This window comes from Magnolia sinica, chromosome 1 (genome assembly GCF_029962835.1).
Source record: "Magnolia sinica isolate HGM2019 chromosome 1, MsV1, whole genome shotgun sequence".
In the NCBI taxonomy this organism is placed as follows: domain Eukaryota; kingdom Viridiplantae; phylum Streptophyta; class Magnoliopsida; order Magnoliales; family Magnoliaceae; genus Magnolia; species Magnolia sinica.
The window spans coordinates 128,037,742-128,055,828 of NC_080573.1; the positions used below are offsets into that span (position 1 = coordinate 128,037,742).

Below are 18,087 nucleotides of genomic sequence, written 5' to 3' on the forward strand. Positions count from 1 at the left end.
CGAGGGATATAAGCAAACCCATGGATCATGAGACAATCCACTGACACCATCATCATTACCTTAAAATTGATCCCATCCCACCAAATCCCGTGGGATCGGTCCGGCCAAACACGTCCTTAAATACCCAAAAAACCCTTGTTGTGCGGTTTAAACTGAAACCGTAGGATTAGACGTAAATGGAAGCTTCGTATCGGATCCGTCCTCTGTAATTTTTTTTTTTTTTTGCCAACGCATGCCCGTCGAATATTAAAAAAATCTTTTAGAACTGCCGTTATGTATAGTACATGCATCTGTGTATTTAAGCGTAGCCCATTAATCTATAATCACATCTCTCTGCTTCCATCTCTCTTTTGAGAGCTCTTCTAACACAGAGAGAGAGAGAGAGAGAGGAAAGAGAGAGAGAGGAAAGCCTCCCTCCAGTAGATTATCAGCTCTGCATGTTGAGTTTCCCGGATGCACTTGCCCATACAGCTTAGAAAGCAAGAAGAATATTTTTGGGTGCATTTTCGTTTTTTTTTTTTTTTTTCAAAGTTGAGAAGAATCAATACAAGCCCAATATAACTTTCAAAACCCATTTGCATAAAGCCTCTAAACAGAGATACTGGTGTAAGTTTCTTCTTCTTCTTCTTCTTCTTCTTCTTCTTTTCTTTTAAACATCAAAGAAGAGAATTATACAAAAACCCATTCCCGGGAAGACTCTGAAGAGGATATTTTGGTGCGATTTTCCTTTTTCTTAATCAAAACAGAGAAGATCAGAAGACCCAATTCTGGAAATCTCCTAAAAACGTCGATTTTGGCGTTTCTCTTCTCTTTTCACAGTAGAACAGAGCAAATACTGCCAACGTTCATTTGAGTAAGCCTTCATCTTTCAATTCCCATTTAAATGCTTCTATTCATCTCGTTTCATTATTTTGTTTGTTTTTCTCTGTTCTTATTGGATTCTTCTTGAAACTTGCAGCTGATGGAGAGCATCGAGAAGGCCTGGGATTCAGGACTGCGGGCCAGCAGGAGCATGAGTAGGAGCATTAGCAGGAGCATTAGCAGGAGCAACTGGGGTATGGAGGACGTGTTTGCTCGGTCAACAGGATCGAGGCGGAGCGCAGGTGGCATCAGCGATGATGAAGAGGCTCTGAGATGGGCTGCATTGGAGAAACTGCCGACATATGAACGGCTGAGAACAAGCATATTCAAATCTTATCTCGAGAACGAGAACCAGTCAAATCAGTTCATCCACAAGGAGGTCGATGTGCGGAATCTGAATACTGATGAGCGGCAGGAATTCATCGAGCGGATATTCAGGGTCACTGAGGAGGATAATGAGAAATTCTTGAGGAAATTCAGGAATAGGATCGACAAGTAAGTTTTAAATCTTTTATTTCTCCACATTTGTTTTCAAATAATTTCTTGATCTTTGATGGGCTCGTTCAAATTTGTTATTTTTGGCCATCTGAGTGAAAATTCTCTCCGATGTATTTGTTTTCATTTTGTGATTAAATTTAGTTAAGAGAAATATATTTTTGAATTTCGAAATCTTGGCATGGATGGAACCATTTGATTGCTTGGCGTTTGATTATTCTTAAGGGAAAAAAAAGGGTTCTTTGTCGTTTTCATCAGATTTTGATGCTACTGACTGAATCTGGAAAGAATTTCAATAAGTTCCGATGAGTGAGTGCAATTGATTGATTGATTTTTTTTTTTTTTTGGTTAATTTCTATATCAATTTTGAATAATCTGCAGCATGATTTGAAATATTGTTTGCATGTATGATATCACTTTATGAGATTACAACAAAGAATTCCAGCCTTGGTATTATAATATTGAAGAATTCCATTGAAATTCTAGGGGGAGAAATGCTATTGTGATATTCCAATACCATAGATTTGTGCTGGACTCTGTCGATGATACAAACTGGCAAATGATAATTTTCAATTCATATGTGCATTCCAGATGCTTTTTTAATCATAATTCCTTATGAATTTATTGCGATACATTACCGACATTATATGATGCATTGTGATGTTTTGTATCTTGATTTGGAGTCAATAGAAATGTTTTGGTTCCTGGGTTTGCGAAGGTTTGATTGTTTTGGAGGATTTTTCATTTAAAAGATGCAAAATAGTCTTTGATTTTATGGTATTGTTTGTAGACCGTAAAGAACTTCAATGAGAGCTCTGATGGTGATTGAAAGCCATTTCCACCTATAATTGTTCTTTTTTCATATTTTGTTTTAGTGGGAAAGGTGGGTGGACTATGATAAATGTTATTATATGTTATCTTTGACTAGTGTTTGGGGTTGGTGAATCTTGGCCTTTAACATTTAATTAGACAAAAAAGAAGAAGAAGAAGAATAAGAAGAATAAGAAGAAGTAATTATATGATCCTTGGGCCAAAGATCTGCACCTGGCACTCAGGGTTTCAGTTTGTATATGTGGGGCAGTGGTTTGGTGATCTGGATCATTGATTTTCTAGGTCCCACATTGAATTGGCCATGTACACAAAAATAAAATAAAATAAATTTGCTCAATGAGAAAATACTAACCTATTGTTTTGTATTATGCAAATAGACGGTTAAGAAGAAAATTTTGGTACTGGTCCACATTCAACTGAGATCAGGCCCACCATTGAGTCTAGGGTTTATCCATTGTGGGAGATTTTTGCAGCATGGTCCCTCCATGGGAGAACCGAATAGACCACCAATGCTCTGGATCGCTGAATCATGGGTGCACTTGTCCATCCTCGTGTCAAGGATCATACAGTTTCATACAGTTTCTCAAGATAGAAAAGAAGAAGAATTCTTGGAGGTTACCTTCAACTGTAAAGAGCCAATTAAAGACAAAATAAATAAAAAAAGAGATGGAATTGGAGGTTTTCTTTAAAACCTCGACTCGCTTTGGGCCGAGTTGACTCAGCTGAGGCTAGTACCAAATCGAATACACTGAGTGATCATACCTTTCTTGAATAATTATAACTAGTATCCTTTGTTCATTCTTTTTCTTGATTTGATTGCAGGGTTGGAATCCAGCTTCCAACAGTTGAAGTTAGGTTTGAGCATCTAACCATAGAAGCAAAATGCTATATCGGAAATAGAGCTCTTCCTACTCTTATAAACACAGCAAGAAACCTTGCAGAATCAGCTCTAGCTACGGTGGGAATAAGGCTGGCTAAGAGAACTACCCTCACTATACTCAAGGATGCCTCTGGGATTATAAAACCTTCAAGGTCTGTTCATGTGTGTATAGTAGATCTCATACATGATATGATAGTGTAATATCTATATGTTTGACTGTCCTTGGGAGAACAATTCTCGTTCTTTTGGTAGCATTTGAAGTACCGTGCCTCAGTGGTAGACTCTCTGAGGTTTCAACACGAGGTCACGGGTTTGAGCATCCCTTGTGGTGCAAATATGCGAGAGTGTGTGTGAGTGCGTGCATGTGTGGGGTGGGGTGTGAGGGTGTGTAAAAAAGAAAAGAAAAAAAGAGAGGCTTTGTTTGGTTGCTCAATTGAATCGAATTGCAATAATTTGGTACTGTAAAATGGAAATTACCTATGTGGGGGCAGGCACCATACAGCAATTCATATAGTTTCCAGTTCAACTAGAAATGCATGGAATTGCAAATTGGGGTTGTTTGTCCCTAGAATTAAATTGACCCCACTTCTATTTGGATAGTTTGCTATATATCTAATTGAGTGAATTGTAATTCTATCCAATTGAGCATCCAAACCCACCCTTAGCAAATGAATTCCACATAATAAAATTGAAACTAATTGTACCTTTCTTTAATGATTTTATCATTTTACAGGATGACACTTTTGTTAGGTCCTCCTTCCTCCGGGAAGACAACTCTGTTGCTGGCACTTGCAGGAAAGCTAGATCCAACCTTGAAGGTTTGTAAACGTACACAACAGATAACATATTATGTTATGAGATGTGTTTGAATCATAATTTCTAAAACCATAGTCGAGTCAACTTCACTGATTTCAACTCATTAATGTGAATATCTGGTTTGTAGTCTCAAATTTTGTGTCATTGAGTTCAACTCAGTAATGTGATGATCTGATTCGAAGTCTCAAAAGCTCAGTCCAGCTCCAATATGAGCTTGACTCCATGTAAGTTATATGATCTGTTGGACCGTACAATATATTACCACAGATGAGGTAGTCTTGATCAGAACACACCCAACTCAATACAACATGGTTTGACCTAGTCCACATTAGCTGGGTCCAAGATCAAGGTGAATACTTGCTCTTTTAAGTCGATTGAATGCCAAACCTTTTGATGTTGGGATGACAAACTCAGTGGAGTTACTATTCTGACTTGACAATTAGACGAGTCAGAAATTCATTACAACCACGCTTTTAGTATTCAGACCATGGTCTAAAGAAATCAACCTTGTCAGGATTTGTTAAGCGTCACAAACTCTACAAAACCCAAGGTAAACTAAAGGAAATGACACACATGAGACAACGAGTCATGAAGTGTCCAAACTTGAAAGAGAACTCAGTTAAATTGGTCTGTAAGACTCAATGAGTTGAATGAGTCACACTTGCTCCATCTTCTAAGAAATCTTCATTGAACAGGTCCAAGGAGAGGTCACATACAACGGTCATCAGCTCGATGAGTTTGTACCGCAAAAGACATCAGCATACATCAGCCAGAACGATGTTCACATTGGAGAAATGACGGTTAAGGAGACACTAGATTTCTCTTCAAGGTGTCAAGGAGTTGGATCGAGATACGGTGATTTTCCTCAATTTTATGCTATCATGATTCACTGCATCATACAACTTCTAGGCTGTGACATCCTCACCATATACGTTGATCAGGACTGTTTATCTGGTGGGCCATCAGACGGATGGGTAATAGGCCCAAAATTGCAGGAATTTAACCACTCTGATTATCCTGATGTGAGTTGTCGTTGATAAGTGTGGACCATTTCTCTGTTTTAGGTGAATTCATCCACATTGCGGCCCACCTAATCAGTGGTCCTGATCACCGTACGCAAGTTTCACGTGCACAATCAAGATATGTTGGTGTGCACATTGTTGTAGTATTCCTCTCTGTACTTGTTTTTTTTATTTTTATTTTTCAAAATTTGATTGAATTCTAGTTGATTGCAGAGCTCCTAACTGAATTGGTAAGGAGAGAGAAAGCCGAGGGAATACACCCAGAAGTCGAAGTTGATCTTTTCATGAAGGTAAGCTGAGCACACTATAACATCCATTGGATGCGCTGTCCTCTTCCCTTTTTAATGTACAAATCATATTGAAATTAAAATGGTGGAAACAAGTTCCCAAAATACAAAGATTGTCTCCATACTTTATAGTCCAATGCAAAATGCATTTCTTCTACATTTGGGGCTAGGCGTAGGGCCCACTTCAGCAGGCCAGTTCAGTTGTTCAAGCCATGGTTGCAAGTGGGCTGGGCTGAACTTTGCCAAAATGGGCAAATGACAGGCGTAGCCTGCAAATGATCTGGTCTGGGACTGTCCCAACCTGATCGCAATCGCTCAAATGATCTCTGTGCACAGCCCATGCCTTTCGCAACGCACCCATATCCAGCCGAAGCAGACTAGGCTCATTGGTGGGCCTAGACCTTTCTCTGCCCAAAAATTTCTTAAAGATTTTCAAAATTCGAGGTTTTTCTTGGGATATTGTTGAGAAAATCCCACCAAAATAAAAATATTTATATAACAAATTCCTTGATTTTTTGTTACTATTTTTTCAAGTTAATATCATGATAAAAAATGCAATATTTAAAAATTTTCCGAGATTTTGGAAATCCCATGATGATACTGCAATAATATGGTTTAGTGTATTTTTCATGATGCTATCATGAGATTTTCAAAATCTTGGTGATGGGTGATGGGTGCATACACTGAGAATTTCGTGTATAGTTCGCTTTTGTCATTTTAGTTGATACATGTATTTTATATGGTATTTCAAACTTTTCAGGCCATAGCAATGGAAGGAGTTGAAAGCAGCCTACAAACAGACTACACTCTCAGAGTAAGGACGATTCGCCTTGAAATGCTTATTTATGTGGAAGAGATATTTTCACGAATGTGATTCCAAAAGTACCCCTGCCATTATCCTTGATTCTGAGGTTTTTATCTCTTGAATGATTTTATGAGACAAGCAAGTGCATTTTCAATGCCAATGCTTTGTTTCTTTCTTATATAAAAGGTTCCTTCAACTGAGCTTTCTTGACTTTTAAGAAAAAAGCTAGTTTGACATTGGTATATGCATGAAAGGAAAAGCACATTTGCTGGCGATGTAAGGCTGCAATGACATTTTCATGTGGGCCCAATGTTGTCTTGGTTGGTGGGGCTTTTTCTCCAATTTAGTTCACCGAAATGTTCCCAAAATAACCTTACTTTTCTACTACAATGAAATGACCATAATACCCCTGGTGGATATGTCCTCAATTGGTTGCATTATTAGTAGGAGAGATCATAGGTTTCCATTAGGTGGGCCACCTTGATTCTATCTTCTGGCTGAAAAAATCAGGCTGTCTCTATATACAACAGAAACGGATGGCTAAAATAATTCTTTCTATTCATCTATTTATTTTGTGAAATGTGGCCCAGCCGATGAGTATAACAACCCGTTTTCTGGGCCATAAGATCTAATGGTATGACCACCTGATGGAAGTTTAGACCTTGTGTGCTAGCGCTGTATCGGCACATGCGCTTGTGTGTAGACAGGCAGGGCTCTACACGGGTGGCTTATGATGGTTGGTGTGGTTTGATTATGGAACACAGATACTAGGGCTGGACATTTGTAGGGACACCATCGTGGGCGATGAGATGCACAGAGGAGTATCAGGCGGCCAAAGGAAGCGGGTTACTACAGGTTTGTTGTTCATTTGTTGATGAGGACAAATCACCTGTTTCAAGGGCATTTTAGTCAATACACTTTTGTTATTATTGAGCATGTGCACTGACTGTAGGTGCAGCACATGTGAGAACAAGGACTTGGCCGCTTATTAGGTGGGGCCTGATGTGGATATAACCTTATCCAAAAATCAGGGGCCTGATGTGGATATAACCTTATCCAAAAATCAGGCCAGTCAAGAAACCTTATGCTGAATTTCAGCACTGAACTGGATTTTTTTAAAAATTTTTTTGGGTTAGATAACACCATTGAAGGGACCCACCTTATGAGTGGCTCAGATATAACCTTAATTCAACAGTTAAAAATTTCCGATCGGCTTCGTAATTGGGTTAAATAACACCATTGAAGGGACCCACCTTATTAGAGTCTTGGATCTCATGTCCTTGTGCCCATTCACACAGTACAAATCCTTATTAGGGAATGGGCTGGACCTGGGCTTGCATTTTCATGGGACGGGGTAGACCAGGACTCAGTGCTTAGCTCATGGGCTGGACCTGGACATGCTTTAGCCATGCTCACCCCATTTGCTCCCTACCTAACACACGCCAACCTTGTCTATTTTTACGCCTGATTGACACTTTTCTTGTTGCAGGGGAAATGATTGTGGGTCCAACCAAGACCCTGTTCATGGATGAGATATCAACCGGCCTGGATAGCTCGACTACCTTCCAGATAGTGAAATGCCTGCAGCAGATTGTCCATCTGACTGAGGGCACCATCTTCATTTCTCTCCTTCAACCGGCACCGGAGACCTATGAACTCTTTGATGACATTGTTCTCCTCTCAGAGGGCCAAATCGTTTACCAGGGACCCAAAGAACACGTCCTCGATTTCTTTGAGAGCTGCGGATTCAAATGCCCCGAAAGGAAAGGCACTGCTGATTTTCTGCAGGAGGTGACCACATTGTTTCATAATTACTTACTCTTGTTTCCACTACATATAAAACTGAGCACAACCCAAGTGCTACATTCCTATGGTGGATATTTTAGTTCAGGCCCATTTATAACTGAAAAATGCACCTTTTACAGGCCCACTGTGGAGCTTCACCAAAGAACATCTCTATTATACACGTCTACTTGTGAATGTTCATCGAACTGTTGAATCAGTTTGTAACCATGTATATGGGCCATGTCCAAAAATCAACTGTATCAGGTTGAGCAATGGGCTGTTAACTAAAACAAAATGAACGAAGTTCCACATACAACAGGCAATACTCTCAGCCATTGGATGGTCAAGAGTTATGTGTTCACTATAGTTTACTGCCCATACAATGGTGGGCCACCTGATCAACGGTCGTGATCAGCTCATGTTTGCCATCTTTATGGTCGGAATGTTCATCCCTGTAAATGAAACACTAGAATTTCCAATCCATGAAAACAAACCTTCGGTTCTATTCTTGGGCAGGTTACTTCAAAGAAGGATCAAGAACAGTATTGGGAAGACAAGAGCAAGCCATACCGCTACATTCCGGTGTCTGAATTCAGTCAACGGTTCAAGACATTCCATGTGGGCCTGAACTTGAAGAATGAGCTATCGGTACCATTCGATAAGAGCAAGAACCATAGAGCGGCACTCGTGTTCACCAAGAACTCTGTTCCTACGTGGGAACTACTGAAGGCCAGCTTCGCCAAGGAGTGGCTTCTTATCGAGAGGAATTCCTTCGTCTACGTCTTTAAGACTGTCCAGGTGCATCTCCTACCTTTTCCTTCATGTTCTAATGTAGCAGGTGTGTGGATACAAGAGAAGATATGACCATCTCCTTCTAAAAAATATTCCTTGAATCCACAAGAAGAGAGAAATCTATGAAAATGAGAAAAGAAAATTGATATTGTTGATGAAAAGTCTGAAAAGAAACTGTCTACAGTGCCATAAATATAACTCATATAAGCCTATATATCCTAAATTCGTTACTTTTCTAAAATAGTAAATTTACTAAAAATAGTAAATGACTTCTAATTTGATTAAACTCTTTCACTTAAACAAGGACAGTAAGCTATCATAAGACTCTTGAAATCCTAAGACACCATTAAAATTTAAAAAATTGGAACTAACTAAAAATTATAAATTTTAACTTTAAACTCAAAATTAACCCTTAAAATAATCTTTGTTTCTTTTTCTTTGTTTTTTTTTGGAGAAACACTTGTGGGCAAATGGCTTTTGGCATTGTCCAGCATGTGGAGCTCGTCGATAACTTTCCAATGACATATTATAAACGCATAATGGATAACCAGCCCTAAAGTTATGGGCCAAGTCCTATTTCTTTCAATCATGGCCATCCATGACATTTTCCTTAACTTGTCCTACATCAATTTCACATCGATGGTTCAGATCACCTGACCATTGGCCCCACTTTTAGGTGCTTATGTTTCCCATTCATGGGCTATGATCCAGTACAAGTTGTTCTTATCTTACTACTGCACGAATTTACATGAAGTGCTCAAGTGGGCCCACCTATGATCATGTGGACCACTGAAATGCCACTTTTCTAAGTGACAACCTAAAATAAATTTCTCACAAGTCATTCATATTCTGATATGGTGCTCTTTTGATCATCTTTCTCTTTCAGATTATCATAGTTGCAATAATTACATCGACCATCTTCCTGAGGACGGAGATGCACACAAGGACCGAAGGTGATGGTGCCATCTTTATCGGAGCGCTTCTCTTTGCTATGATCGTCAACATGTTCAATGGATTCGCTGAGCTATCTCTGACCATCGTAAGGCTCCCAGTGTTCTACAAGCAGCGGGACCTACTGTTCCACCCCCCTTGGGTTTTCACTCTCCCAAACTTCCTCCTTAGAATCCCAATTTCCATCTTGGAGGCTATAGTGTGGATGGTGACCACATATTACACCATTGGATTTGCACCAGAAGCGAGCAGGTAACTAACTTAACCTATCCGCTTATATTTGTGAGAATTATTTGGGAATAAATGGTATAGATGACGCAGGTAAAGTTTTCAATCTAACAGGTAGATAGGGTACTTCTGTAATCATGATATAACTGCCTTACGCCACATAGCATAGCATAGTCTTCATGCTAGGTAGTTCATGAAAATGGCGTAAGTCGCATGTAGCTTATGCGCTATACACTACATGGCTTACACTACACATGGCTTAGCTTATGCTACAAATTGTTTTCCACTAAAACAGCAAAATTGATTAAATTTTGAATGGTTTCTTGCATTTTTCTATTTTTCGTTAAAATTTGTTAATATTTTCAATGATTTTAATTAAATAACATAAACAATAGTATCGAATTGGTTTTGTTGCTATTTTTTTTTTTTTTTTTTTTTTTTTTTATAAATCTATATACTTAAACTTTGCCCTATTTTACCTATTGTTTTAGACCGTGTTCAATCAGTCTATTTTGGTGTAAAATATTATGAAATTTCATGATATTTGGTGCAACCAAATGGACCTTAATTAAAAATTTAGAAGTAGTGTATAGCTTACGCTATATGGTCCATGGCTTACGCCTCACACTTCATAGGGGTGAATGCAATGCTACATGCCGCTCCCCTTTTAAAACACTGATTACTATTTAACCAGTTTTGCAAGTTTGAATTTTAAATGAGGGCATTCGGGGAATAAATGATGTAGGTTAGATGGCTAATTTGGAATCAAGGGTGAGGGCACTATGGGAATAAATGGTGTAAACAATTAAGCAGGTGTAACGGTTGATCTAAGGGCATTAATGCCAACGGGGGTTGATTTTTGGGAAAGTCAGACAATAAAAACTCTGTTACATGATTATAAGAATTCTTTGTCATGCATGCTTTTGTTACTAAAAGTTCAGAAATAACTGCGATTTATCTGTGGCAGGTTTTTCAAGCAACTTCTCATAGTCTTCCTGGTGCAACAAATGGCAGCTGGACTCTTTCGGCTCATTGCAGGAGTGTGTAGAACCATGATCATTGCAAACACTGGAGGAGCTCTCACTCTGCTTATCGTGTTCATGCTCGGGGGATTTATACTTCCTCGAGGTTTTTAACTTTGCTTGCTTCTTTTGGTCATGTTTGGATAACAGTTAAATTGAATTGCAAGGCACTCCATTCAATCAAAGAGAAAATGACCAAATATAATGATGGTTTTTTTATTAAGAGGAAGTTATCCTCAAATTGCAGTTAAATTCCTTCATTTCAACTCCAGCTTAAAAGTAATGTAATTGCAATTTCCCTCGGTATGAATACTAAGGAACGTCAGTGCAATTTTGTTCGCTTCACATTACAAAACTAATGCTTGCAGTTTAATTCAAAAGTGCATCCAAACACATCCTTAGTTTTCGCTTTCTTTCAATCTTTTCTTTGCTGGGCTTGAATTTTTTTTTCATGGGAGTTAACCATTCTTGAATAACCACTCGCCCTCAATAGAGAGTGACATTGTGTTGCATAAAACAGCAGCGTCACCTCCATTTGTGGTATGATGTTGCTACTTCTTAATGAACTGCAGCAAAGTTACACCATTTAAAGGATCTTGGTTTACATTGGTGGTAGAGGCATTTTCATTTTGATTTTGATTTTGATTTTTTTTTTTTTAATTATAACTTACAAGGGCATTTCTATTATAGGGGAAATTCCCAAATGGTGGATATGGGGTTATTGGATTTCTCCTCTCACGTATGCCTTCAATGCCTTGTCTGTTAATGAGATGCTTGCTCCACGGTGGACGAACAAATTGGTACAGCTCCTTTTTCCCCTTTCCTTAGTCTCTCTATATTGAGAAACTTTTCCTATTGCCAATTCAAAATAAATAAAATAAATGAACAAAAAAACGTCAAGATTTTAATACAAAATTAAAAGGAATAGAGATTTCCTACAATTCCTTTTAGGCACCCATGAATTTTACAACTTGCTTCCGAGGCCACATCCATAATTTCTAAGGTGGAAATTCTTTATCATCTGTTTCATTATCAAAGCCAATGTGAATGCACATTGTTTTTATCACATTATCACTGACAAGTTCGCAACTGAATCCATAGGCATCTGATGGGGTCACAAATTTAGGAGTTGCAGTACTAAAGAATTTTGATGCCTACCCAAAAAACTACTGGTTCTGGATTGGAGCAGCAGCCCTTTTTGGATTCATCATCCTTTTCAATGTTCTCTTCACTCTTGCTCTCATGTATCTAAATCGTAAGTAGTATTTCATTGCCATTTTTTTTTTTTTTTGCTTCAAGTTTGTATGTAGGGAACTGTAATTTCTACATTGGGAGGGTAATGTAGTCATGATAAAGATTGTTTGACACATTCTCTGGAAAGTCTTGTAATGACCAAATTGCACTTTATTTTCCTTCCCTTCAACTGCTTGATCTTGATTTTTGATTTTTGTTGTTTTGTTACAGCTTTGGGTAAGCCACAAGCTGTTATATCTGAAGAAGCAGCGAATGCGATGGAAGGCAACCCAGAAGAATCAAATGAAGAGGCAAGGATCAAAAGAAAAGGATCAAAAGGTGGTTCTGTCCCACGTTCTTTATCGGCTTCAGATGGAAACAATACAAGTAAGAAAACCCAACAAATTCGCCGATAACATCATGAAGTATTCGTTTCTTGTCTAAAGCTGTGTTGTTGTAATGTTGAATTGCATTGTAATAACTAGTTCAATAGAAAGAAATGAAAAAAAATGCATCTTCTTTCAACATGGATTCTGGCATAGGTATTAGAATTTGGTCATTTTCCTCTTCTATGGGACTAACTAATGCGTTCAATTCAGTAGTGCATCGAAACACAGTCTTACTATATATGTAGTAAATGTAAAATTTCCAAATTTGATATTCTAAAGAAAAGAAAAATTGAGGCATCTTGACCTTGGCTTGTATTTTTTTCAGGAGAAATGGCAATTCGGCGCATGAGCAGTCAAGCTAATGGGGGACTTAGTCGGAATGCTGACTCGTCTCTCGAGTTGACCATGGGTGTTGCGCCTAAGAGAGGAATGGTTCTTCCATTCACTCCTTTAGCCATGTCATTTGACGACATAAAATATTACGTCGACATGCCTGCAGTAAGTTTTATTCTTTCTCATCTGTGTTTTTATTTTCTAATAACAGCTAGAGGAAACTAGTAGAATCTTAGTTAACTCAAAAAAAAAATAAAAAAAAATCCCTATTTTCTTCATTTAAGATGATAGTGGCATTTTTTGCAGTTCTTTAGATAACCACGTTGGTGTTTTCAGTCATTCAAGGCATATCTAGAAAAAGGAAATATACGACACCCAAAAAAATGCACTTGGGCGGCCCAGAATTTGGTGATGCCAGCTATTCTTGTGGTGGGGCCTTAGGTGAATGGAAGATGCCCAAAAATCTCCCCCATCTGATGATCCTATCTGTCTTATTGTTGCCCATTGTACCTGGACTGTTAGTTGCAGTTATCCATTTTTTGTCAGATGGCTAGGATCATCTGATGGGGGAGATATTAGGACATGGCCCATCCAACAACAGGGATCAATCTATGCCTATATCAATGCTCGATCGAACAAAAGAACGTTCCTTTCAATCAAGCATCAGATGATTACTCTTTAGAAAATCATATGTTCTATTTATTTCTCATTCTTTCTGTTTTTATTTAAATTCTGTAATTCAATAACAAGAAACTATGCTAATCTCGTAGGAAATGAAAGAGCAAGGAGTGACTGAAGACAGGCTCCAGTTGCTGAGGGGAGTTACAGGGGCATTTAGGCCTGGTGTTCTGACTGCACTCATGGGAGTTAGTGGGGCCGGGAAAACGACCCTCATGGATGTGCTTGCAGGAAGAAAGACTGGAGGATACATAGAAGGAGATGTCAAGATCTCAGGATTCCCCAAGAACCAGGAAACATTTGCAAGAATTTCTGGTTACTGTGAACAAACCGATATCCACTCTCCCCAAGTCACCATTAAAGAATCCTTGATCTACTCTGCATTTCTTCGTTTGCCCAAGGAGGTCAACAATGCAGAGAAACTGGTGAGATTATTGTTTACCACCATTGTTGTTGTTGTTGTTGTTGTTGTGTGGGAAATGCTAATCTTTCATGAAGACATAGTAAGGAAAAGGTGGCCGCACATGCTTTGATTGTTCCATGTTGGTGATGGGGCCCATGTCCGACAATTATGGTTTCTTTTTACTACTCCGTTTGACTGCCTATGTGACCAATGAGAATTGATGTGGGCCCCTTCTTTCTTACATATGTGTGTGAGATTAACAGGGTGGTGCTATTGCTGCTGTGTACATTGGTCTAGTTTCAGATTGAAGTAAATGTTAAAATCATTTGTTTACAGATCTTTGTAGATGAAGTGATGGAACTGGTAGAGCTTGATAATCTCAAAGATGCGATAGTGGGCCTCCCAGGGATTACAGGACTGTCGACAGAACAAAGGAAGAGGTTGACAATAGCCGTGGAGCTTGTCGCTAACCCTTCAATCATCTTCATGGATGAACCAACATCAGGTCTTGATGCAAGGGCAGCGGCCATTGTCATGAGAACCGTAAGGAACACGGTTGATACAGGAAGAACAGTTGTCTGCACAATCCATCAACCTAGCATTGACATCTTTGAAGCTTTCGATGAGGTAACTGATCTACCTCTCTGTGTCTGCCATACACATATAGTTAAAAGTTTTAGAGTGTAATATTTATGCAACATTTGAAATTTGTGGAATTTAACAGCTTCTACTGATGAAAAGAGGAGGGCAAGTGATATACTCTGGACCTTTGGGCCGGAATTCTCAGAAGATAATCGAATACTTTGAAGTAAGACGCTTTTTCCCCTCGTACAGTCATCATCATTATTATTGTATTGATCCTTCGCACACAAAATCTGACATACATGAAGTATTAATTTTGACAATCATAAGAAGAACAGAGAAAAATAAAAATGGAAAGAGAAAAGGATGGTGATTTGACTCAGCTTCCATTGGTTTACATCATGTAGGAGATTCCTGGCGTCCCAAAAATAAAAGAGAAATACAATCCGGCAACATGGATGCTAGAAGCAAGCTCAATTGCTGCTGAAGTTCGATTGGGAATTGATTTTGCTGAGCACTACAAGTCCTCGCAGTTGTATCAGTAAGTGAACTATATTCTCCTTTGTATTTGATAGAGGGATCGTAATAATGACAATTTCTTGGGTAAAATAATTTTTGAATCTCGGATGAGCAAAACATGAATCAATGTGGTGGACATCAATGTGAATCATTTTTCAAACATACACAGAGAAGGAAACTGGTTTTCTAATAAGAGCACTGCTAATCTCACAACGTCTTGGGTAGAAAAGTGTTCACATGCAATTCATTGGTCACCTTTGGAATCAACCCAAGTAGAAAAGGCTCCTAGATGTGTGAATCATACTCTTCTTATGTTGATGAATTCAAGTGCATCTAAGAAACTTTTTTCTTACACATCCATGTGACTATCATTTTCAGTTATTAGATGGAAGAACTTAGTACTAAATTGCAGCACTCTGATTGTATATTTTTATCTCACAGATAAATGAAAACAACCCTGCAATCAACTTAACCTCCATGTGATTGGTATAAAATTTTGTTGCATTTGTGCTAATGTGCACCTTTGTGATTATCTCCAGGAGAAATAAAGCGCTGGTTAAGGAGCTAAGCACTCCTGCCCCAGGAGCCAAAGATATCTATTTCCCCACACTATACTCTCAGTCTACTTTTGGGCAGTTCAAATCATGCCTTTGGAAGCAATGGTTGACATATTGGAGAAGCCCTGACTATAACCTCGCCCGATACTTCTTCACCTTAGTTGCTGCCCTCATGCTTGGCACGATCTTTTGGCGGGTTGGCACAAAAAGGTAAGCATCACTTCCTCTATTTCAAGTGTTTCAAGAAAAATTTCAGCCTCCCATGTGGCCATTTTTCTCCTATAGTCTGATCATTTCATGTTCACGGTCCCATTAAATGATTAGGTACTTCATGAGAATCTTAAACAACAAAATTTTATTTACTCGATTATTCATGACAAAACCATGAACTTTGTGTTTATGGTGCAGGGAAAATGCAAATGATCTAACCATCATTATCGGAGCTATGTACGCATCTGTTCTGTTTGTTGGCATCAACAACTGCTCGACCGTGCAACCAATTGTAGCCATCGAAAGGACAGTGTTTTACCGAGAAAGAGCTGCAGGGATGTACTCTGCCTTACCATATGCCATTGCTCAGGTAGGACACCAATTTTACTCACTCACCTCAGGGAAGCCTAATGGGTGGGTGAATTTCAGTCATAAACAGTATAAAAACTCAAAATAGGTTGGAAATTTGGTTCACATATACTAGACTCTCTATATATTATCTATCTCTTATATTTCTTTTGGGTTTTGCTTATATTTTGCTACGCCTAAGAGAGTCATAAAATAAACCGTAACATATAGATTAATTAGCACATGCTCTTATATTGTTTCTCTAATTAGATAAAAGACACAAAAAATGTAGTAACAAACCTGGATAACATGTGTTTTGATGCAGGTCGTGATGGAAATACCATATGTATTCATCCAGACCACGTACTATACTCTTATTGTCTATGCCATGGTGAGCTTCCAGTGGACAGCCGCGAAGTTCTTCTGGTTCTTCTTCGTCACCTTTTTCACATTCCTCTACTTCACTTACTATGGCATGATGACCGTGTCCATCACACCGAACCACCAAGTCGCAGCTATCTTTGCAGCAGCTTTCTATGCACTCTTCAACCTGTTCTCTGGTTTCTTCATTCCCAGACCAGTAAGTCCTCCCTAATGGGTACTTATTCTTTTAATTTAATTCAAGCCACCATTAGTATCTAATGTTTTGTTTGGATGCACCATTGCATTGAATTGAAATAGTTAGCACGACAAAGTGGAAATGAGCAAATCGCTTCATTTTGCAGGGTCCAAATTGCGACAACGTTGCTTTCAATTAGGAGTTTAGAAAGCAACGTAGCTGCAATTTGACGGCTACTTTGCCAAGACAGGGAAAAAAAAAATTATTATGGTTTGGTCATTTCCTTGTGATCGAAATGAACTTTCCAAACACCGACTAAAACGAGGAAAGTAGCCTGTTTGATAAAATTTTGGTTGTTCATGATATTTCTATACGTTGGTAAAGATAAAAGTAATGCTTCTTAATTGGGATGGCTAATTTTTAAATTGCTCAAATTGCAGAAAATTCCAAAGTGGTGGATCTGGTATTACTGGATTTGCCCTGTAGCATGGACGGTCTACGGGCTGATTGTATCACAGTATGGTGATCTTGAGAATACAATCCAGGTGCCCGGTGGGACGACAATGCCAATCAAGTCCTATATTGAAGACCACTTTGGCTACAAGAATGATTTCATGGGGCCTGTTGCTGCTGTCTTGGTCGGATTCACAGTCTTCTTTGCGTTCATGTTCGCGTACTGCATCAAGATATTGAATTTCCAACAGAGATAGGAGGAGCGAAAATGGACACGTATATATATATCTGCTATCTTTACATGGCAATCCTTTCAAAGAAACAAATTTGTAAATAGATGTTTATGAAGTTCTCAAAATGGGCGATTACATGAGTGGGTCATCATGCAAAGAATTATTTCACCGGTGTGAGTTTTGCACTCTCACTGCCGATCCAAAGCCCAGATAAATGACGGGGGTTGCATCAGGTTGACGGTCAATATCAAGTTTCTGCTACCACTATCATGAATCCTAACAATCTGACATTTTGAGTACAGTGGAATGGTGGAACAGGATGATGATTCAACGACTTGGATGTTTTGGAAGAAAAAAGGGGGTTTTAGTTTTAAGTAGTATACATTAGCGATTTTAAAAGATCAGTCAGTGTAGGAAAGAGGTATTTTATATGTAATTTTTGTAACAATATTTAGAAAAGAAATAAAGGTTCTCTTTCTATTTGTTCTTTCTTCTTTAGTTGTTTAGTTCCAAAATTCAAGCGTGGAAATAATAAGAATAGGCTCATGAAGCCTACAAGCACCTTTGGCATGTGTATGGCAAATCTTAGCTTTGCCTTGGTCCACTCGGTAGATGACATGGCCCAAATTTGGGCTTGTCAACTTATCAGGTGGGCCACACATATGAATACCACCACACTAGCAAAACTGTTGGGAAGAGAACCATCATCTTAAGATTTACTGTCCAACTTCCTGCTTACACCGTATGCCCTAATTCTTATTACTATTGGGGTAATGGTCCATCACCTCGGCTTTAGTAATCCCAATACCTTAACT

General features: G+C 38.7%; 1 protein-coding gene across 4 annotated transcripts; it reads left to right on the plus strand.

Moving 5' to 3' along the window:
• Positions 1-407: 407 nt before the first annotated feature.
• Positions 408-17,754, plus strand: LOC131258109 (ABC transporter G family member 42-like). 4 transcript variants are annotated; one of them, XM_058259196.1, is made up of 25 exons: positions 408-606; positions 747-853; positions 959-1,356; positions 3,010-3,219; positions 3,801-3,885; positions 4,579-4,738; positions 5,119-5,195; positions 5,953-6,006; positions 6,762-6,852; positions 7,487-7,788; positions 8,299-8,580; positions 9,461-9,777; positions 10,721-10,881; positions 11,466-11,575; positions 11,877-12,030; positions 12,240-12,395; positions 12,723-12,895; positions 13,501-13,833; positions 14,148-14,438; positions 14,536-14,619; positions 14,801-14,934; positions 15,452-15,679; positions 15,878-16,049; positions 16,353-16,607; positions 17,027-17,754. In XM_058259196.1, the coding sequence occupies exons 3-25, from the start codon at positions 962-964 to the stop codon at positions 17,294-17,296; spliced, it is 4,494 nt and encodes a 1,497-aa protein (XP_058115179.1). In that variant the 5' UTR covers positions 408-606; positions 747-853; positions 959-961; the 3' UTR covers positions 17,297-17,754. The 4 variants fall into 4 exon arrangements, with proteins under 4 accessions (XP_058115179.1, XP_058115169.1, XP_058115163.1 ...); XM_058259186.1 differs by lacking the exon at positions 747-853; XM_058259180.1 differs by lacking the exon at positions 408-606 and having other exon boundaries at positions 622-853.
• The last annotated feature ends 333 nt before the right edge of the window (positions 17,755-18,087 follow it).

Coding starts and splice junctions, on each gene's coding strand:
- LOC131258109 (XM_058259196.1), top strand. CDS start 962: ATGGAGAGCATCGAGAAGGCCTGGGATTCAGGACTGCGGGCCAGCAGG. Junction 6,007..6,761: donor AAACAGACTACACTCTCAGA/GTAAGGACGATT, acceptor TATGGAACACAG/ATACTAGGGCTGGACATTTG. Junction 16,608..17,026: donor GTTTCTTCATTCCCAGACCA/GTAAGTCCTCCC, acceptor CTCAAATTGCAG/AAAATTCCAAAGTGGTGGAT.